The sequence below is a fragment of the Trachurus japonicus genome, chromosome 3, assembly GCF_045865225.1.
Source record: "Trachurus japonicus isolate A0001 chromosome 3, Traja_1.0".
Taxonomy (NCBI): domain Eukaryota; kingdom Metazoa; phylum Chordata; class Actinopteri; order Carangiformes; family Carangidae; genus Trachurus; species Trachurus japonicus.
In genome coordinates, this window is record NC_140909.1 from 35,595,406 (window position 1) to 35,617,767 (window position 22,362).

Consider the following 22,362-nt stretch of genomic DNA (forward strand, 5'->3'; position numbering starts at 1 on the left):
CCTTGTCCTCATGTCCTCGTGTGAATAGAAAGGTCAGGGGGGCGTCTTGTCTCAGGGGACAGACTGTCTCCGTACATGTTTAAGGGGAATTTTTTTTGTCACCACCTCTTCAATTCTCATTAACATTACAATAGAATGACTCCAGCCACCATGATCTCAATGCATGAATATACACCCAGCCCATCTAGTTGTCACCAGACCACCGAAGGAGGAGCTGGAGCTGTGGTCGGGATGTTGCAGCCATAGTGACTTGTGTGTTAAGAGTTGGGGGGGGAGGGCTTCAAGATTTGGCAACATGGCCCCAACAAAGACAGAGAGAGTGTGACGGTATTAGTTAGGTCTCAACCATGACCGAGTCTGACTGGTACAACAATCCCATTACAAGAAAAAACATCCCCCCTCCTCTTCTGTAAGAGCTCCTATTAATTTGCATCAACACTGGAAATCATCATCTTTTTATTCAAATGCAGTAGAAAAGAAAATCACACTTTTCTTCCAGTATAAAGTTTCAAAGAGGACAAACCTGTTGCTCTGATGTAATGAAACGTTTGTCATCATTTACATGAAATCAATAGTGTGGACAAAGGCTCTTGTCTGTTTGTGGAAATCAGTACAAAGAGAAAAGAAGTTAAACCGAGACAAAAAGAAAAAGTAAAAGCTGAGATGGAGTCAAATCAAGTGACATGGAAGTCGACCAACAAAATAACATGTTTGAGTGATGCTGGGGTTTTTCCAAGAGCGGAGTGAAGCTTTTCCCTAAACGTTGTATTGTACTAAGACGACCTGGTCCTGACACCAGACGGTGGTAAGCAGTTAGAGTGAAGCTCCAGCAGAGGACGCTCTTTAAACTCACCATCAGTGTGACCTGACATCGGTGTTAGTAGCTGTACTACAGACCGGCTCCACAGCTCCAGTAGCAGTGGTCACATGACTCACCTCACACCTGCTTTACATTCACCCACAAGGAAACTAAAGCTTTAATTTGATCAGTGTTAAACCAGAATCCCAGCCCTGACTGAGTCACATACTGTAGACCTCCACGCTACGTCCTGTTCCAGCCCCTCAGCTTCATTCATTAACACTAATTAAGTCATGATGTGATACACTGCTCTGACATGAGGCCGACGACAGGGAGGGGCCCCAAGAAGAGGAAAAATAAAAAGCCAATCTGACTTGACTGCTTGGAAATAACCTAATAAAAGTACAGTTGTGGAAAAAGAAAAAGAAAAGTACAGAGCCAATTATTATAACGACCAATCAAAATGTGGGCAGACATCAGAAACTGTGATATGGTCAGAGGTATTATCTCCAAATATGGTCGGGGAAAACATGGTTGAGTTCCTGTGAAGAGTCCTGGACAGAGAGACGAGGGTTAAAACAAAGACAACTCTGTATCTCCACTGAAGATGGGCTGTCTGACTAGTTGTGGAACTAGGCTGCAGGTGTGTGTCTTCCCCTCACACCCTTCTCACCTACACACACACACACACATACACACATACACACACAGAGTGAAGGCTGGCTCAGTCCTGCTGTGTGTCTGCTGTGTCTGCGGGCTGGCTGTTGCTCGTCACTGTAGCAGTAGTGGTTTCATCAGTAGTGGCCTGTGTTGATGAGTCCACTTCAGGTGGTCTGGGGGCTTGGTGGATGCCCTCGGCCTCCTGCTCGTCGCCCTGCACGGAGCCCTCTTCCTCCTCCTCCTCCTCGTCCTCCTCCCTCTCCTGCGGCTGGGCCTCAGGAGGAGCTGTGGTCCCTTTGTCTCCCTGCTCCTGCAGGAGGCTGAGCCGGTTGTTGAGGTCGTTCCTCTCCTTCTGCAGAGCTCTGCACAGCCGCTCCAGCAGCTCCAGCTTCCCCTGCAGGGCCTTGAAGTGACCGTCACGCAGGGTTTTCTACAACACAACAACAAGTCTCATCAGGGCCAACATTCACCTTGAAAGGGCAGAAGGACGTAGGAAACTAACCTTCAGGCTAACTAGGGGGATGGAGAAGCTCTGGAGTATTAAAGAGAAACAATCGAAGTCCAGTCACTTTTCCTCTGTGTTGCTAACCCTCCTCCTGGCCATGTGCATTTGTTTAAAAGGTACATAACGCTATGTATCATACACCATGTTACCATGTGTATATTTGTGTAGTTTAATTTGTCATAAACAAGAGATTATAGGTTACGGGGCGCGTTTGTGTGGCGGTGCCGCAGAGACGAGAGCTGGGACACCGGGTCGGAGGCTCTGATCTTACAAGGTTGGTTTTCAGCCAAGAGACGCTAGGTGGAAGGCAGAGAGCCTCCATTCTCCCTGGAACAAGTTAAGCCATTTATTAAGGGGATAGTTCAACATTTTGGCAAATTGGCCTATTGTCATAATCCTTATAGTTTTAGGAGTAGGTCCATTACCTTTAATTGTCAGTGCAAGCTGTTTTGAGATCGGTGGGGCAGAGACGCGAGCTGCATGGTATTTCCACGTTTCCCTCATCAAACTAATACACAATCCAACGTCTCCAAAACACTCTGGTGGACAAGTTGTGACCTCCACATTCACCACGCTATGAAATAATAACGTATAATTATTAACTCTGTCTCGTAACGTTCCATTATTATCTCATAGTGTGGTGAATGTGCAGGTCCCAACTTGTCCACCAGAGCGTTTTGGAGTTGTTGGATTGTGTATTTGATGAGTTTGATGAGGGAAATGTGGAAATACTGGGCAGCTCACATCTCTGCCCCGCCGATCTAAAAACAGCTTGCACCGACAATTAAAGGTAATGAACCTACTCCTAAAACTATAGGGATTATGGCAATAGGCCAATTTGCCAACATGTTAAAATATCCCTTTAAGCTACAAATCCTGCATAGTTTCTCTTCAAGAGCATCAGATCAGAGTATCAGACCGTGACATTTAATAGGCTTTTCTGGACATAAAGGGGAACTTAGTGTTCCAGCTGTGTCAGTGCCTCTGGTGTAACAGCAGGTGACTGGTGGTTACATCACTGCTGATCAGAGCAGGGCTTGGTAAATACCTGTGAGCGCCACACAAGTCATCTGACCTAAGACTGACTGTTGACACTGCAGCAGCAGCAGCCAGCCTGATAAGTGGCCCTGATGTCAGAGTACTGATCTGAGAGTCACATCCAGCTCCCCCCTCCTCTCTGGCAGAGAGAACCAGGTGACCAGCAGCAGCAGTGTGGACAACAGCTCTTTCATGCTTTGGATTGGATTGATGTCGGAGTGTATTTCTAAACAAGCTAAACTAATGAATCACCTCCTCAGCCATCTGCAGCAGGGCCTGGTTGTTACTCTCCCACTTGGTCTTCCACTGTGTCGTCTCCTTCTCCAGCTTCTTGATCTTCTTGGTCATCTGGAGGTCAAACCGACAGACACTTACAACCAGGCCAACATCTGAATCATATCAGGGCCTACAGCATAAAAGCCTATCAGATACTTAACATTTCTGATGGGAAAAAACATTTCAATTCAAGTTCAATTTATATTCATTTAATAATACAAATCAAAGGTTACTAAATAAATGGAAAACATGCCAAATGTCAGCTTGTGATGGCACCACAGCACATCTCTAATGCAGTCCCAGCTGCATCAGCAGCCGTGTGGGCACAAAGGCCACGGTTGCTTTCAGGCTTCGCAGTCCGTCATGGCTGCTGTGACCAGCTGTTTCTCACCTTTTCCATCTCCTGTCTGAAAGTGGTGAAGACCTCGTTGCTTTTAGCCAGAGTGCTCTGGAACTCCTCAAACTTGTCCATATACAGGGAGAGCTGAGGAGAGGAGAGCAGGGAGGGGTCACTTATATTATCTCCACTGAAGACCAGTGTGTGTGTGTGTGTGTGTGTGTGTGTGTGTGTGTGTGTGTGTACATACTTGTATAGCTATACATGTGAGGACCAGTTTGAGTTTTAAACCATCAGAGTGAGGACATTTTGGGAAAGTGAGGACATATTGGCTGGTTCTCACTTTCTCAGACCCCTTCCAAGGGCTGTTTGAGGGTTAAGACTTTATAATAACTAGGTTAATATTAAAATTAGGTTTAAGTTAGGTTAAGAGTAATGGTTAAGGTTAGGCATTTGTTTTGGATGGTTACGGTTAGGGTAAGGGGCTAGGGAATACGTTATGTCAATAAGTGTCTCACAAAGATAGCCATACAAACCTATGTACGTGTGTGTGTGTGTGTGTGTGTGTGTGTGTGTGTGTGTGTGTGTGTGTGTGTGTGTGTGTCTGTCTTCACCTGCTGTTTGAGCTGAGTCTCCTGCTCCTTCATCAGCTCACACTTGCGCCTGGACTCGGTGGCGTCCTTCAGCAGCTGCAGGATCACAGAACAGTCAGTTGTGCTGCTTTCACAGGTCACACACTCTGACACCATCTCTCTCTGTGTTTCTATTCCCTGCTGCTATCTGAGAGCAGAGGTGTGTGTGTGTACTCACAAAGTCACGCTCTCTCTGCTGCTTCTCCTCCACTTCCTTCATCATCTCGGTGATTCTCTGCAGCTTGGCGTCCATCAGCTGCTGCTGCAGCTCCTTGTGCTTGAACACTTTGTCTATGTGCTGCAAGAGGGAAACACACACTTACACATTTCCAGTGGGCTTGGTCCATATGTGATGTGGTGGGCTGTTACCAATACACTTTGCTTCTAAATCTCATTAAACTGATGGACTTTTCACAAAGTCCAAATGTAGCTTATTGGATCAGCGTCTGAGCTTCATAAAAGACTTCAAGTTTACATCAAACCTTCCTCCACTGCTGCTGTCACTAGACACACCACACCTCAGATGACCATTTAAAGTTTTAATAATCACTGTAACCACGTTTCATCCACTTGTCGATCGAATTATCTGAAGATCCATAAAAATATGAATGTCAATAAAGCTGGTTCAAGTGCGTTTCCGTCTCAGACCTTTAAATGGAATAAAAAGCTGTATGTAATGACATCATGTGCTGTTTTGCGATCATGTTGGTTATCGAGTTCGTTTAAGGTTTTTCCATTTCCATCTCCAAGGTGTTTCCATTCATTTTTGTACTAAATCGCAAAACAGAAGGACATCTATCCTTCATCTTTAACCGGTTATCTGAGGTCAGGCAACAGGAATACATAGCAGAATTGAAATAAAACATGATCACAACTCACATTCATCCAGCAAAGAACTGTTTCCATCAGCATTTGTCGCAAAAACTTTGAATCGATCAAGAGAAAATCCGATGATATCGAGAGTATTAACTCTTTATCGATATTCATGATATTTAATCTAATTTTACTGTTTCCATAAGGCATTTTTAATTCGATATGGCTTAATGTGAATTAAAACGTGTGGATGGAAACTGAAACTTGTGTCTGTGGTTAATTTAACTCATGTTAAGTTGTGGTCACACTGATACCAAACACAAGCCAGGCAGGCGGCGTCAGCTCTCACCTCCTCTCTGAGCTCGTACTGCTCGATGAGCTTCTTGAGCTTCTCAGCCAGCTCCATGTTCTCCTGCCTCAGCTTGGTGTTGTGCGAGCTGTGTTGCTCCATCTGCACCTCGATGTCACTTAAGGTCATCTGAAAGTGCAGCATGGCCTCCTTCCGCTGCTCCTCGTACTCCCTGGACCGCTGTGCGTTCTCCTCCTGTCGGGCCGCAGAGATGAGAGGTCAGACAGAGGGAGACAAAGTCCAAATGTAGCTCCCTAACATATGTTCCCTATGTCTCCCAATATGTGTCCCCTATATTGCTTGTTTTTAACATGTAAAGCACTTTGAGCTGCCATGGGCATGAAAAGTGCTATACAAATAAAGCCTGATTGATTGATTGATTGAAAGGTCAAGGTGAAAATGGTCCCTCACTGTCTGAGGCTGACTTTATCCAACAAGAACATGAGAGACGAGCTAGAGAGAATGAGACGAGGTAACACTACATCGCTGGTGGCTCGTGTGTTGATCATCGTACCGTGACTCTGGAAAAAGACACGTTATTTAGTATAGAGTATTTTCTGAAGTCAGACAAGATTTCAGAAAAGGAACTCTTTCCTACAATGCTTCAGACGCCACTGATTCCTTATCTAAATCAGCTGATCAGATGAATACAGAGACACAAAGACACACAGTCAGCGCACCAAGACCTCAGAGCAGCAGTCAAACTGAGAGACACAAAGACTCAAACCCCGAGTCCTCCAGCCTCCTGTCCATTTTTACATCTAATAAAACAATTAGGATCTTTACAACTCCACTCAGCATTTTCACAACCTCTTTCAACTCGTGCATTCTTCAGGTCATTCATGAAGCAGTGCAGCTCAGTCTGTGTGCACTTTAACTCACTCACACACGTCCCATTTAACCGTCTTACATTGCTGTCACGAGCTAACATTCCTCAACCCTTTCTCTTTCTTCCATCTCTTCATACAACTTCATCTTCTTAAAGGGCGTTCACACCAAACGCGATAGACGCGAATGGAGCGGCAACTCTACATAGAAAATCAATGTAAATGGCGCGATGACACGCGATTCAGGCGGAGGCGGCACGAATGGAGCGTCTGGCGCGATGAGACGCGGTGCGAATGAAGCGTCTGGAGCGGCGCGAATAAAGTTGAAAATATTGAACTTTTCAGGCGGCATCGCACCGCAACATCCAATCAGCGACGAGTTCAAGGCGACGACGTCACTTCTTTATACGGTTGTTTACACTCAGTGACTCAGAACAACATGACGGAGAAGCTAATTGTATATGAGCTGTGTGTGGGCACCGTTGCCGTCTTCTACACAGAGTGAACAAAAAAGAAAAAAAAACACACACACACACACACAGTGAACCCAGACACGACGGCAGGTGGTTTTCCGGTGTTTCTGAGACTTGTACAGCAAGTACAGTGCAGCAACAGTGGTGATATCAGCCACGATCGACGTGGAAAGAGAGCGGGTTGAGAGTACCGGTTTTCAAATTAACGGCCGGAGCGCCTAGCGCAACAAGCGCGAATGACGCAATGGATGCGAATGATCCAAAATGACCAAGCGGCGCGAATGAAGCATCTGACGCGATTGTATTCGCGTCTATCGCGTCCGGTGTGAACGCCCCATTACAAGTTCACTCCAGTGACACAGTTGAGCTGAAGCTGAGGCAGAAGCAGCGTTCCCCTGTACAACTGACATCTTTAAATATACACATTATAATTCATTGTTTGTGTTGCCGTTTATACGGGAGACTTTTGTGTATTTGATATCCATGTATTTTTAAATGTATTATTGTGTCCCAAAAATTTATTTTCAAAACATAACTAATCTGAACATGCTTCGTGTTATTTCTGGACCGATGCTGTGACAGTGGAAACAGCTGTCCAACAGGGCAAACACAGATACATCATATTCTAGTTTAATGACAAACAATAAACAGTCTGTGCTGCACGCCATCACTGGTGTAAACACCAGCGCTGTTGTTTACAAGTGTGTGTTCTGGTAGCGGAGTGTGGCTGCTGGACGTGTGCGGTGGGCGGGGCTGTACCTTGAGCGTCTTGTTGTGCCGCTGCAGCTCCCTACAGAGGCTCTCCAGCTTGCTGCGGGCCAGGATGGCCTTGCTGTGCTCCCCCTGCAGGTGGATCTTCTCCTTCACGATCTGGGACTGCTTCTTCTGCAGGGCCTTCAGCCGCTTCTGCATGCAGCGGCTCTCCTCCAGCTGAACAACACAGTTCACATTAAAGACCCACTCCCATGAAAATCGTGTTTTTTCGTGCTTTTCACATGTTCTTGTGGCATTTTTCTTGTGTTAGAGCACATATCAGCAGAAAAGGAAGTGCAAAATTGCATTTCTGAGTTTTTCTGCCTTCAAATTGCTGTGAACCAATGGCAGACGCAAACTGGCAGTTTCAGGGAGACTGGAGCTGACGTGACACAGCTCCAGGGGAGGGCACTAGTGCTACAAGCTCCCGCATCTGGCTCAGAGGTGAAAGGCGGTATAGCAGGTATAGCTCACCTGGTAGAGCAGCTTGCACCGTGAGCAAGGACTATATTCCAGTCTGGGATCGAATCCCAGTGTGGAGTTTTACGCTAAACGCGCTGAATCTGTAATTGTACAATGCTTCAACAGCGGTTTGAATCTTGTCGGATTTTATTTTCATTGGGCTGATTCTTTTTTCTGACCAATAAGAGAAGAGTTTGTTAGCGCATGGCATTTGTTTACAACTTTGGACCGTTTGGAGCTGTTACCATGTGTGAACACAAACGATTCCAAAAAAAGGAATGCAACAGTTGTATCGGTTTAGTTGCTGAATCAGAACAAAGCAGGTGTGAATTCAGCCTTACAGTCTCTTGATTGTCTAATATTGACTTAAAACCAAATAAAAGCTCACGTCATTTCTACCATTTCCTCAACATTTAATGGACCAAATGACTGACAAATGAAATGATCATCACAGTTTTAGACATGGTTCAGCAGAAAAAGACAAATCAGACTTTTCCTGAGCAGCACAGTCAACCAGGAAGAATGGGAGAACTCAAATTCATATTGTGTTGAGATATGCAGATGCTCAGCTCACCAGATCAGCATACTTCTTGCACAAAGCAGCCAGTTTCTCCTCAGGAGTGGCCAGGGAGTTGAGGGCCTGCATCAACAGGATGACCTCCTTCCCTGAAACATGAACCACAGCAGAGAGAAGAGGAGGCCATGTCTGTTATCAGAGATAGGAATAAAGGCAGCTAACAACATCATGTAGTAACAAGACGTGAACCAGCGGCTCACAGCTCTCAGTCTGCGTAGCTGCTTTTGTGCCTGCAGGACATAGAGGGTGTGTTGTGTTGTGTTGTGCTCGTGGCTACTGTGACACTAAAGCATTTCCAGCCGTCTCCTTTTTCCCTGCTGACATCCCGTGTCTGTCGGAGAAACGCTGACTTTTAATGTGTTGATGTTAATTCATTGCTGAGCCTGGTTTCACCCTAAAAAGTCTGCTGCTTGTGGCTTTCACTTTGACCCAGGTGCTTCGTTCTGTGGAATAGGGGTGGTTAGTTGGTCTGACTTCCCAGTTTGATTACAATTATTGAGTTCTTTATTCAATTACCAACTGATTTTTGATTATTAACGCTTCAATTTTAGATTGTCTATTATGATTTCCCATTTCATTTGACACTAACAGTAACCAAAATACACCACAAACTTATTGCACCATTAAAGAGCAGCAAGGCACCTTCAATTTGTGTTGTGTACTTGTCCAAATTATGATTTTTTTAGATAAAAAAAAAACAAAAAGAGACAATAAATGTCCATAGTTTGAGTTTTTTTTCCCTACAGAACAAAGATGGAGCTTTGGAACTTTAAAAAATGAAACATAATAAAATCATCAGTTGTCAACATTAGTCCACGTCATCCGTCCTAAAGCTAAAGCCGGCAGGATGGAGAAAAAATAATAGTGGACAGAGATGGAAACATTTTATGATACAACACATCCATACAAACAAACTCACGGAGTAATGCAACAGCAAGTTGTTTAGGTAGGTCACAGCTATTATCACGTTAGCATGTAGGCTAGTTCTCCGTGATCTGGGGTCTCCAGCTGCTCTGGGCTCCAGAGACGGAGCGGAGAGGCGACGTGTCTCGACGTCTTCGAGGGGTTTGATACGTCAGTCGGAGCTGGACCGCTACTGATACGAACGGAAACCAGACCAGTGTGTTTGCAGACAACGTGCAACGTGTCGTCATGTTTAGAGCTCCTGCCATGAAAATCTAAATGTATCCACACGCTGCATTTTAGCCCTAATGGAGCTGCTGTTAAATCCTGCATGACAGTAACCGCCTTACAACAAACAAAAAAAAATTCTGGAAATATAATCGTCCATACAATAATTGTGATTAATCAATAATCAACTTTTTTCAGCACCCTAACCTGCAGCTTTTGGTATGCACATACAAGTATTTTGGGATGGTGAACCAAACCCTCTGGAAAACTGGCCCAATGCTAATGTATGTATGTAGTGATTGCTGTTTTATTTCTTTTAACATATAAAGTTTGACGTTTGGCCCTGTCTGGGTCATCAACTATTTCAAATACAAAATGTCACCTATCCGTTGAAGTAATGGCTGTTAGGTGCTGAAGAATTGAGGCCGACAACTGCCATCACATGAATGTAACCAGAAGATAGACTAGTGTCACTACCGAAAGCCTTGTCCTCTCCGCTCTTGCTGTCTCCTCCAGGATCGAGCTCTGCCTCCCCCAGGTCACTGGGACTGTCCTCTCTGCCTGGAGTCTCCCCCCTCTCCTCCTCAGCGCAGCACAGTCCCAAGTCAAAGTCCGCAACCTCCTCCTGACAAAACACACACAACAAAAGATACAGTACAGGTCTCAAGCAGGAAGTGTTCAGAGCAGTTTGACTTAAACGGGCCGAGAGGGCGGCTGATGAGCTGCTGCTGGAAGGAAACGCTGCTTCGGACCAGGCACCGTCCTCTGAGGCCCAGAATGAAGCAAATCACAAAATACCGTTTTCCATCTATGAATTAGTCAGAGTACAGTCAGGTACAGGTGAGCTGAAGTGGAACCTGAGTCACGCAGTACGTTTACATGACACTTGAAAAAACCGAATTATTGCCTTAATCCGACTATAACTCGACAACTGAAGTGCATGTAAACACCTTAGTCCGACTGAAATCGGAGTTGGAGAACTCCGATTAACCCAGATAATGCGATTGGAATTCAATTTTCTCCGTCATGTATACACCTTAGTCGGATAATAACTGGACAATGCATGTGCGCATGCTCCACAACAGTAGAGACGGCACCAAGTGGAGCAGAGAAGCCGCCTGAACCCGGCAAAGTAAAGAAAAAAACCCAACGTTAGCACTGATTCAATGCATTGTGGTGTGTAGAACGCCACTACCTGGCTCCCAGCTAGTGGTTCTTGGTTCTCAAACAGTGGAGAACTGATGCCACCCTGGAACCAGTTTTCCTGGCCTGGGGCCAGTTCATTGTCTTTGGAAACAAGAAAAACTGGTTCCAAGGCTCCAAACCAGCAACAGAGCTGCCTTGGTGTAAAAGGCTTTTTGATGCTCAAAACTCAACAGAGTTAACACAGTCATCAGGCCTGGTGGAAACATGCCCGTTTTAAAGTTGGTACATGTAGGCGGTACAGAACAGCTTGATAGTGTCACATTGACCTTATCTATCGTAGTATCCACCGCTGTGTTTCACCTACATCCATGAGAACTGGTAGACCCATAAAAAATGTCAAGACGCAAAGAATTTGATGTCGCCTGGAATTCAAATGGGGTCCCCTGAAATGTCTAGTAATTGAAAAAATAAATTACTGATAAAAATATTTTTTTAAACTAATTATTATTCTTTTTAAAATTATGTTTAAAAACACCATACACAATCTTAAACAACTGTATTCTATACTTTCACTTTCTCAAATATAAATCCAGTTCAAATAAATGCAGCATATAAAAATATCTGAGCTGGTGCATCTTGACACATTTAGTTGTACTCAGTGCCTCCTAATGGCTGAATGAAGGATCATTTTTCTTCCTCCCAGTAGACAGTTCTCACCTTCTTCATACTTGGTCTACAAACTCTTCAAGTTTTGATGATGGTTTGGTGAGAATATTGTTACTATTAATTTAAAGGCGTGACCACTGTAGTGTGTCTAAAACTCAGAGACACAATCATATTCCGCCCTGCTGACGTTACATTGTGAAACATAATTTGTGACATTTTTTTAAATCATTGAAGTCATGTCTGACAGTCATTTTGTTTCTTGGACATCTTCACTCTGCTGAGTGATACACACAGACAGATGTGTGCCTACGGTGTGATCTCTAACTCCACCTGGTGGACATCTTGTTCGTGTATCCTACGTTGACACCTGAGTCTGGCGGTGGCGTCTGTGTGCAGCTGCTTAGACTGGGGGGCTGTGAGCCCCTGTGTAGGCCACAGGAGGCCGGTCATGGCTGCCTGCACCTTTCTTTGTTCTGCAATTTGTTGGGAAACTCTGCTGCCCGTTTTAGAAAATCTGACGGTGCACAAACATGAAAGGACAGCGGTTTCTAATGACCTGCCTATTCTTGTAAACAGCAGTTTGCTGGATATTAATTTGTTCCTCCACATAAACAACATGAATGAAGACTGGAAGTGGAAAGAGGGATCACAGAGTTCAAACTGATACTGCAAGTGGGTTGTGCAACCTCTTTTGCCCCAGGTACAACACAAAGGCAAAATAGTTTCAATAGACTAAGCTGAATCAACAGCCCCAGCTCTTTTACAGTGTATTCTACTTTACTGAACTGATGAGATGATAGAGGATTTTTTTTTTTTTTTGTAATGTGAGAACGAGACACGGCACATCATTTAATCTTTCCAGAAAGCACCATTCTCCATAGACCCCCATGTTAAAATCGCTGATTTTACATCCTCAATAAACATGCTCAAAGCCTGGTGTCATCACGTTTTTTGGTCTCAATCGATAGTTTCTACCCCCACACAGGGGAGTGAATTTTTTTTTTAACTCTACCGTTTTACTATTATTAGGTTTAAAATTCTGGCCAATAAGGGCGCGGAAACGTTGAGTGACAGGTCCGAGCAGCTCCGTGGACAGCTGCTGCGAGGCCAGTGGGCGGGTTCTCGACCGGTAAATCCAACATGGCGCTGTTCAGGCCGCCATATTTGAGTCACAAAAACGACTCCCCAAAACCAATGGGTGACGTCACGGATGCTACGTCCATATTTTTTACAGTCTATGGTAAAAACATGTGCTTATTAGCCACATGTTAAACTGCTGTCAGATTCAACTGCAGTCAGAATGGGGCCTATGCTATTCTCACTGAGTAAAGTGTCTAAACTCAGTGCTTTTTATGTGATGACTCAAATGTGTTTTTAGCAGAGTGCAGAAAACTGATGAGACTCAACATCTTGTGAAAATGTTCTTTGATCAGACAGTTCCTGGTTTTAGATACGTAGACAATTTCCCTTAAGCAAAAGTCTTCTGTCCATGTCTCTCTAGATAACAGTTAAAGGTGTACAGAAAAGAAAATTGAATTTAAGCCCACTCTGGGTCATAAAATTAATGTAATAACTCATATTTCAGACGATGTAGGCCAAACTTTGTGCAAAATTCTATTTTTGAGTAAATCCGGGATGAAAGTGTGTATTTTTTTTTTCCGCATTGGATAATGCAGGCGCACGGATTGTACGTCAGCCTGTACACGATTCACCAGCCACTGATATTGGATCCATAATCCGTCATTCAAATGTCTGAGACACGCACACACGGAGCTCGGGCTCGCCCCAAGCTTTGAATATCCCGCCCGCTCGATAACGACCAATCAAATTCGTTTTCCTTACTCGGGTAAACTCGTGTTGCAGCCAAGGGGGCAGTTGTTGGTCTGAGAAGTGAAGCTCACTTCCGCGTTCAAAAAACTGCAATCCCCCCGGCTGTCGCTGGGGGCTGGCTCCAGAAGGGAGCAACTCCAATTGAGCCCCATGTTAAAATAGCCGATTTTACAGCTTAAAAAAACATATTTACAGCCTGGTACATTTTATTTTTTTGGTCTCAACCGATAGTTTCTACCCCCGCACACACTCTGAGGGGGGTGAATTTTTTTTAAACTCTACCGTTTTACTATTATTAGGTTTAAAGTTCTGGCCAATTAGGGCGCAGAACCGTTGAGTGACAGGTCCGGAGACCGCTGCTACGAGGCCAGTGGGCGGGCTCTCGGCCGGCCAACGGCCGCACCGCTCCAAATATGGCAAGTAGAATCCAACATGGCGCGGTTCAAACCCCCGTAGTAGCGGCACAAAACAGACTCACCAAAACCAATGGGTGACGTCACGGACGCTACGTCCATTCTTTTTACAGTCTATGGTTGCAGCTCGTGACAACTCGGCGCAACAAACAGCACAAACGGCCATTTCTGTACACCTTTAACACATTATACATTACTGAATTCTTTATTTAGCAGTTATAGGTCATCGCTTGCTACTTGCAAGATGCTGGACATTGTGGACATTGAAAACAGGACATGGGGCAATAACACAGTACAGATGGCCAATAAAAGAACATGAAACAACCAATCATATTGATAGTGTTTACCTGAGAGGGGCTGTCCAGTTCTGGTGGAGAATCACTGCCTCCTACGATTCTTCTGGTTGCCACATCAAGCTCACAAACTCCTGTTGTCTCCATGAGTCCTGACCACCGGCTAGAAATCCAAAATGAAACAGAGTTATAGGAAACTCTCCATGACATTGCAGCGTGATGAGCATATTTGCATCTGTAATGAGCAGTGGAAGTTGATTTGGACTGGATATAGTACTGTGATCTAAATAACCAATGGATTGTTTTGGTGTGATCTGACATCTGACACCAAAACACTGCAGACCAATCTACAGTACTATGAGACAGAGTTATTTATCTCCACAACACAGTGATGATTATCGGCCATCAGCCCATCCCTTCCATGCACAAATGCTGTAGTTAACCAACTAAAAAGATTTAAAGTATCAAAATATGGCTCTGGTTACATTAACAGGCATGAAGCACAAGCAGAAGGCCAATCATTAGACTGATTCAAATCTGTTCCATCAAATGTGTGAGAGAGACAACAGAATATGAGGCTGCCAGGCCTTATGTATAGATGTGCTGTTTATGCATCACTTCACATGTTCTTTTAATGATTCACTATGTGAAAACTGATCTCTTTGAGTAACACTTTAATATTACAAAAGTCGAAACCGAATCCTAATTCCCGATTAATCAAACTGTACCCACCACTTCTTCACCTTCCATACTTTCCCCAATACACACCGAGCCTGTCTCCTCCAGGGCAAGTCACATCAATTCTATATATGGCAATACAGGCTCGATGGAAATGCTGCTGAGATGTTGCACTACAGGCTAACATCACCAGTGTTAAAGAATACAACAGACTGTCAAGTAAATAATACAACTGCATTTACAATTTTACAATATATGTAGCGATTTTCTTGTCACAATAGTTGACTGGAAGCAATAGGCTACTGTCTGTGTGAAGCCAGCCTGTACAGGCATGTCAACCACGTGCTGCAGCCAGGAGCAGCCCCAACATGTGTATGAGGGCAGAGATGTCAGAGCTGCACACAGCATGCTCATGGCCGCTCGTACTAAATCTGTTTTATGTTATGTTGAAGTAACTACAACTCCAGACGACTCCCGCTGCCTCGCTGTGTTACTCATCTCAGGGCTCAGGCCTACAAACACTTCGATTACAACAGTCTCCGGTCTCCTGCTTAGCTTTAGCATCGCATCAACACACCAGGGGATTCCTACAGGTTGGAGCCCACCAGACAGTCCGTGCTGAGCCACTCGCAGACTCACTGACATGTAAACCACAAGGCGCGTTTATGACAATCTAGCGCGTCTTGCGCGTGAACTGCTGTCTGTGGCACAGATTATTAGGCTATCCGACTGTCAAGTACTGACTTTAACTTAAAATAACTTTATTGTTGTTTCAATTTACCTGCCAACAGATGTATTTTCATAGTAGTGAACAATGGAGCTGGAGAGACAGGATCTCCTGCGTTTCTTATCTTATCAGAGTTGAGTTCGCTGCAGTTTCCGGCATCACCAACTAACCGACATGATACTGCTAAGTTAAACATGTAGCCAGTCGCTCTGATATGTTGTTCCCTCATTAGAGAGAGAGAGAACTTCTGAACAATCTGCATTAGTAACAATTAAACGTGTATCTCCCTCCGCGAAAAAACACACGACTTGTCTGTAGTGAATTACGTAACATTTTAATGCTCCTTAATGTCGGGGGTTTCTGTTCATGTCATGTTAACGTTAACCAACTACTACAAGTAAAACATTCAAACATTTGGACAATTTAGTGTATGACTCCAAGGTCGATACAAGTGACAATATATTGTTCACTGAGAACACAAATATTATTTCAGCAAAGCGTTTTTGCAGATAAGAACAAGCTAAGTGTAAACCTGGAGGGGAGTGCACAGCGGTGCGACGTTCAGCGGCTCGGCTCCTGTTAGCTACCTAGCTAGGCGCTTCATTATTTATTCCTTTAAATCAGCCACTGGACACATTTACAGTGAATGTGTTCACACATACGCAGTGTTAGCGCAGATAATAAAGAACGCAAATAGCAAATTAACACTTACTTAGCCGCGCATTTCTGACGTAAGCTAACATTAGTTTGCTATTGTTAGCAGAGCTAATCCTGTGCTAACAGCTAAGCTAGCTGATGGCTAGTCCTACTGGCTAACCAGAAGTGAACTTTACTTCGTCAAATAGGACATGTGTGATGCTACATTTAAAAAGCGACACGGCCAGGCTGACAGTTAGAAGTTACACCTGCGGTGAGGTGACGTGAAATCAGCAAGATAAAACATTAATGAGCCAAATATTTTTGCTGAAATAGCTAGAGCGTTTACCTGTGTGTTTTCTCTGTAGATGGAAGCAGGGCACGTACATGTCAAGCTAACTGGGACTATCAGATAACTAGTCAAACATCCGGTTACAGCTTTTCAAATGTAAAGCGTCCAGTTTGTACACATCAGCCAACCAGTGAAACGTTTTATTCCAGTATTTTCCCCCCATTACGTATTGAGACAGTTCAGACACAATATTTTTCGTTCTGTGTCCGCTGCTGATTTTTCACAGATTGCAGTGGTGGATTATAAATCAAGACTGTACCGCATGTAGCCTACTTGTTGAGTATTATCTTCTCATGGCACCTTACATTTACTCCACAACATCATTCTGACGTATACATTTCACATAATTTTTCCAGCTTCATTACAAATGAACATTTTACTCATAAAACAACAGGAGCTCAGCTCATAAAGCTCACAGTTCATGGGAGAAAGATATCTGTCAATTTGACGAGACTAATTTTGTTCTCTTTTTTTATTTTTAGACAAAAATACACCAAATATTTTATGATTGCAGCTCTTGGTTTTCTTCCTTTTAATGGCAGGGTAATTTACTTTTACTTTTTCATTTATTTTGCATCAATTTTTATATCATTATCATTATCATCATCGTGATCACCACCACCACCACCACCATTTAAAGGTCTTAAACTTGCAGTATAATTATTTTATAGCAAATGTACACAATTGCACTATATAAAATGCCATTGAACCTGCCTTTGCCATTATTCTTTTAATTTGAAGATATCACCCACATACTTCCGGCAGTAGTCAGACTAACTTGATGCAGCTGAAAGTCCAGACTCACAGCAAGAATCTCTCAGCTCTTCTTTTTCCAGGACGTCAGAGAGGGAGGGAAACAACAGCCACCTGATACTCTCTACAACTACAGAAAACCATTGAAAAACAGCACCAAAGACATTTCACTTGATCACAATCGGTGTAATACATGTCCCTAGACATCATTAAGTTTCACAATAAAAGTTTCACATTAAAATAGAGCAGTATGAGGAGAATGAGAAACACAACTTCGGGGGAAATGCCAAATCATCTCCAGGATTTGGGGTGTAACGGTCCAACAAATGAGTTGATGGATAACTCTAAGTGGAATTAAAGCCTAATAGAGTTGAAATGCGTTAGATTTGATAACAAAGCCAATATCAGTATCGGCATTTACAATTTATAATAGTTTCCTAGTTAAACTATTATTGGACAGAAGTCTCCTGAATAGACGCAGACTGGCTGAAGACTGCGGATCTTCCTCTGATAACAGGGCTCCAGCGGCTGCAGCTGGAGGTGTGCGGCCGTGAACCGCCTGGTATGAGCGGATCACATTGCACTGGCCCCTCGCTCCTACCCCGGCGCTGTAGTAATTTCAACTGGGAGGTCTTTCCCCTGCCGACCAATTAGCGCACGCCTGTGTGTTGGGAGCAGAGCGCTGATTGGCTGAGAGCAGCAGCTCGTTGTCATACCGACAGCCGATTGGTCAGTCGGGTTGCCCGAACGTTCGGGACCCGCCCGTTTTCTTTTCTCAGTGAGGACGTTGTTTTCCATCCATACTAGAGGGAAAAAACAGCGGATAGAGGACGAGAGTGTGGCGGAGGCTTGGCAGGAATAACGGGGGACTTCGAGCTTCTTCACCGGAGAAAAAGACGCGTTGCAGGCGGAGACAGGAGCACTCTTTACCGTCGTTTCGCTTGCGGTAGGTTCCCCCTGCTTTTGTTGTTCTGGGGGCTAACAGCTTGATTGAGCCCAACGCTGGAGACACGCTGGTGTCAAATGACACGTAAATCACTGTGTTCTTCTCTTTTCTTCCCACGTAGGCTGTATTGATATGTGGGTGAATAAGACACTTCTGCTGCAGTGTAAAAAGATGATTTTCACTTTATTGTCAGACAGATAGTTGCTGTGGAAAAACACTCATTTCCGTTTGAATCCCCAGTGAAGTTTACACAGTGGGGCTCTGTTCTTCACTCAATGACTTTCTGATGTATTGAAGTCATAATTGTGGATATTTAATAACCAGCAAGGCAACGAACATAATGAGTTCCAGACAGCAGCATTCAGCAGTTCCTGACGTGGGGAACCCCGGTGATACCTGGGTGGGAGCTCAGGGTTAGCCTCTCCAAAAACGCACACATGAATGTCACAGAACATTTTCTGCACACGTTCTGTGCAGGCTGATCATTATGTTATACTTCCTTTGTATGAACTTGAGCATCTAACAGTGCAACTGTACTGTCTGCCATGAGTGATGCATGCACTCAGCTGCAGGAAGCAATTACATGGGGAAAACCAGGACACAGAATGTCCACACTGACGGTATTTGAGACATAACCTGAGGACAGAGTCACTTGAACCCATGAAGCCGTCTTACCATGTTCAATGATTGTAAATCCGCAGAAATGTTGGTCTCTTCTTGGCTGCGGTGGTCTGGAGTCAGCTTCATGAGAAGTGTGTCATGGACGGGGCTGGGTTTGACCCATTTTGTACTTCTCTTGTACATTCAATACACAGAGCTCAGCTTTACTCTCTGTAGGAGATCAGTCTTTGAAGTTGATCTAACAACTCTCACTTTTGTTTGGAAGGAATCTCCAAAATGTCTTATTTAAGCATTTTGGTCGACTTGTTACGACTCTGTGCTCCAAACCAACCAGAGAAGACTCCAGATCTTACATATGCTCATTTTTGAGTTGCTGGACGTGAACTAAAATGAAAATGTCTTATTAGTAGCCTAATGTTTGTCCATATTGATGCTCTACTATTACTTTTACTCAATAATGTACGTATGATTATCTGGTGTTGTGAAGAGTGAAGAGATATCAATCAGCACTGTGTCTCAGAAAAAAGAGTGTGTGAGGGCCACAGAACTCAGTTCTGCTAAAGCTACAGTAGACAGTGGAACGCTTTGGCTAAATGTGGAATCAAAAAATATTTAAAATCAAAACATTTATATTCCTCTAAGTCCGTTTTTGTTTTCCTTGAGAGGAGTATTCGGCCAATTCCATATTGGATCTGATGTGCATGTCTCTGAACATTTGGACAAACTTCCTGCTTTCCCACCTATGTCTTTATCAGCAAAAACAATGGACTAATTATTCAGGCACCTTCTCATATTTCACCTGTGCTCACTGCTGCTTTCACAGGTTGAAGAGATAAAGGGAGCCAGTGGCACATTAGCCTACATCAGCTGTGGGTGTTTCACTTTAAAGCCAGTGGTGACTCTTGTTACTATGTAAGTAACAGTGTCTGCATTTTGCAAGTGAAGATTGTGTAAAGCAAAACAGACTGTGGCTGTTATATCAGTGTGTGGGCTAGACAGACCATCTGTCAAGAGGAGCAGTAGAACGTCAGGTAGAACCAGGATCCATGACCCAGAAGTGTTACAGCTGACAAAGTGCCAAACGACACACTTCATAATCAGTTACAAGGCACAGTGAAATGATATCTCATGTCCCAGCTCATCACTTGTGAGCCTTTGCCTTTTTTCTGCCAGATATGCATCAGTAAAGTGAATATCTTGGGATTTTAGATAGTTGGTTGGTCTTTGACCTCATTATAGATCAAATGATAAATCTGTAAACAAAACAACCAATAACTGCTGCACCTTAAAGGTACATTGTGTAGGAATTCCTCCCATCTAGCGTTGCGGTTGTATATCGCAAGCAACTCAATCGTATTTTTCATGCTGCATTCACGTGAAATTTGGCAGACGGCAGACGGACGACAGCCACTGCACGTAACGGCATAAACAAGCCTCTATGTAAACAAGTGGTCCGTCAGCACGAGGAAAAAACAATACACGTGACAATATGTTGTCATGGCGATGTCGTATTGTTTACCTGACCCACGTTTTACCGGCTTTCTCTGGACTTCTGTGACTAAAATGACACCTGGTTTGTTACCGACGGCCGTCTGCCCGACTGCAGGTGAATGCAGCATCAGTGTAACGCTCCATTCCTCCTCACTGCGTTACAACGGTGACTTTTCACAGACGCCACTTCGACCTGAGCCGACAGCTCCGGTGTCTCCGCTGAGTTTCCGTGGTTTCCTACCGTCACACTGCCACTGAACGTAAAAACATGGAGACACCACAAGGCAGCAGCACCGAGCTTACCCGCTCCATGTAGATATGAATGATATGAACGGCTAATTCAGAGCTGAAAGGGGATTACTGATTAATGAAAAACAGACTTTTGAACTAAATAATCAATTTTCATGAATAGATAACAGGAGAAGTTACAGTGTCCCTTTACTATATCTTACTTTACTGTGTTGTAGTGAGAAAATCCTCAGAGCTGACCTGCCTAAAAGAGAAAGAGAGAAAGTCCCTGACCAGACCAGAAGTTGTTCTGGTGAGACCCCTGGATGAATAATGAACTCCCACTGAGAGAACTTCACCCAGGCTGAAATGACTGGTGATGTCTGTGCTCTGCTTTTCAGCAGCAGGAGAGAAGCATTTGTTTTTGATTTGTAAGATGAAGCAGCTCTGCTTTTGAAGTGGTGAAGTTCACCTCCGACCACTTCCAGAAACTCAGTGAGACATCTCCAAGCCGCACGAGGAACACCAGAGTGAGCTCAGCAACAGTTTACCCAGGGTCTGCAAAGAATGGCTGTTTGACATCAGGATGTGAAGGATCATGGGGGTTGTGGGTAATATTCAGACCGTACAGAGTCCTGAGGTTTCACACAGCTGACACCACCATCTGCTTTGCATCCTGTAGCTGCTGCTCCGCTGGTGTGGTGACTGCACTCTGCTCCTTCACACACTTCATCCCATCTTTAATTCACTTCACCCGCTCTTATTTATGTGTCACAGATGCGCTGAGATGTGGCACACACACACATAGATATACACACATACACACACAAGCATCAAAGTATTGTGACTTTGGTGTGTGGTTGTCATGGAAACAACACTGAAGGCAAAAGAAGGAACACGAGCCATGTGCTCCAGGTTGCTGCACCCTGTCTGCTGTGTGTGTGTGTGTGTGTGTGTGTGTGTGTGTGTGTGTGTGTGTGTGCAGCTGCTTTGTTTTCTTCCTCTCGCACAAATATTGTGATGACAAAGTCAAAAGCAGACACACATTCTGGTTATCGTTCCAGCATCACACTTGTGTCATCACCCATTTATTTTCATGTTATTAAAGCTGTGGCTCATTATGTCTATGTCAGCTATTGGATGGATTTCCATGGAACTCCCCTCCTTCTGCTGATTATGAGTGATTTTTTTGTGAATGTTGCAATTATGAAATGTAAATAATCAATGAATTCTGAGTTTACTTGTTGTAGTGGAGTGTAAACACTCATTTATCTGTGTCTGCTGTGGTGGGTTGTTCCTGCTCTCTGAGCCACAGATAGCCCTGGGCTACACTCAGTCCTTTAAACACCCAAATGAGCAGGTAGCAGGAGAGTTTGCCTCACACAACAGGCAGGCACATGGACACATACGTCTCATCCTCAGGTTGGTGCTGGAGCCTCAGTGTGAGATGCAGCTGCAGGTCACTGCTTCAGATGAGAGCTGTGGCTGTGCTGAGCAGGTGACTGCTGTGATTTCTGCTTTGAAAGAGACTGCACCATGTTCCTCTCAGTGTTAGTGTGTTAAAGAGGAACTAAGCAGGATTTCTCCCGTGGCTATGCTACATTTTTACCTTAATTAAAAACATCCGGAGTAATTGTGATAGTTAAAGCAGAAGTAAGCGATATTTTTGTGTTAATATAAGTCTTAAATAGTTCTATCTTCCGACAGCAATCACTTCTATAGAGTGTTTGGACCGAAACATGGGTCTGTCAGTCACTCTGCTCTGCTCTGAGCCGAGGAGAAAACTTTTCTCGTATCCTACAATTTTTATCCAATGAGGAGAGAGAACGGCATGAAGGGCTGTGTGTGCAGCCAAGGGATGTGCGTGAATGTGGTGACGTAGGGACGAGGACTGTTATGGTGCGTTCAGGGCAGCCCGTAACTCGTGTTTTTCCGACCTGTGAAGTCGTA

General features: G+C 44.2%; 2 protein-coding genes across 3 annotated transcripts in view; one reads left to right on the plus strand and one right to left on the minus strand.

The window, feature by feature from the left end:
- Positions 1-439: 439 nt before the first annotated feature.
- On the minus strand, positions 440-16,407 carry txlng (taxilin gamma). The gene is made up of 11 exons (XM_085771543.1): positions 16,371-16,407; positions 14,035-14,143; positions 10,110-10,257; positions 8,499-8,590; positions 7,469-7,639; positions 5,410-5,604; positions 4,426-4,545; positions 4,230-4,304; positions 3,670-3,762; positions 3,255-3,350; positions 440-1,889 (listed from the first exon to the last, which is right to left on the minus strand). Exons 2-11 carry the CDS (start codon positions 14,125-14,127, stop codon positions 1,524-1,526), a joined length of 1,449 nt encoding a protein of 482 aa, XP_085627669.1. The 5' UTR covers positions 14,128-14,143; positions 16,371-16,407; the 3' UTR covers positions 440-1,523.
- Positions 16,408-17,902: 1,495 nt separating this feature from the next.
- Positions 17,903-22,362, plus strand: part of ccdc102a (coiled-coil domain containing 102A) — a 68,242-nt gene continuing 63,782 nt past the window's right edge. For both annotated transcript variants that reach the window (XM_085771612.1, XM_085771616.1), the window contains exon 1: positions 17,903-18,072. The gene's annotated coding sequence lies outside the window, so the exon portion shown is untranslated. The remainder of the gene's footprint in view (positions 18,073-22,362) is intronic.

Coding starts and splice junctions, on each gene's coding strand:
- txlng (XM_085771543.1), bottom strand. CDS start 14,127: ATGGAGACAACAGGAGTTTGTGAGCTTGATGTGGCAACCAGAAGAATC. Junction 5,605..7,468: donor GGCACAACAAGACGCTCAAG/GTACAGCCCCGC, acceptor GCGGCCCGACAG/GAGGAGAACGCACAGCGGTC. Junction 4,546..5,409: donor AGTACGAGCTCAGAGAGGAG/GTGAGAGCTGAC, acceptor TCCCTCTTGCAG/CACATAGACAAAGTGTTCAA.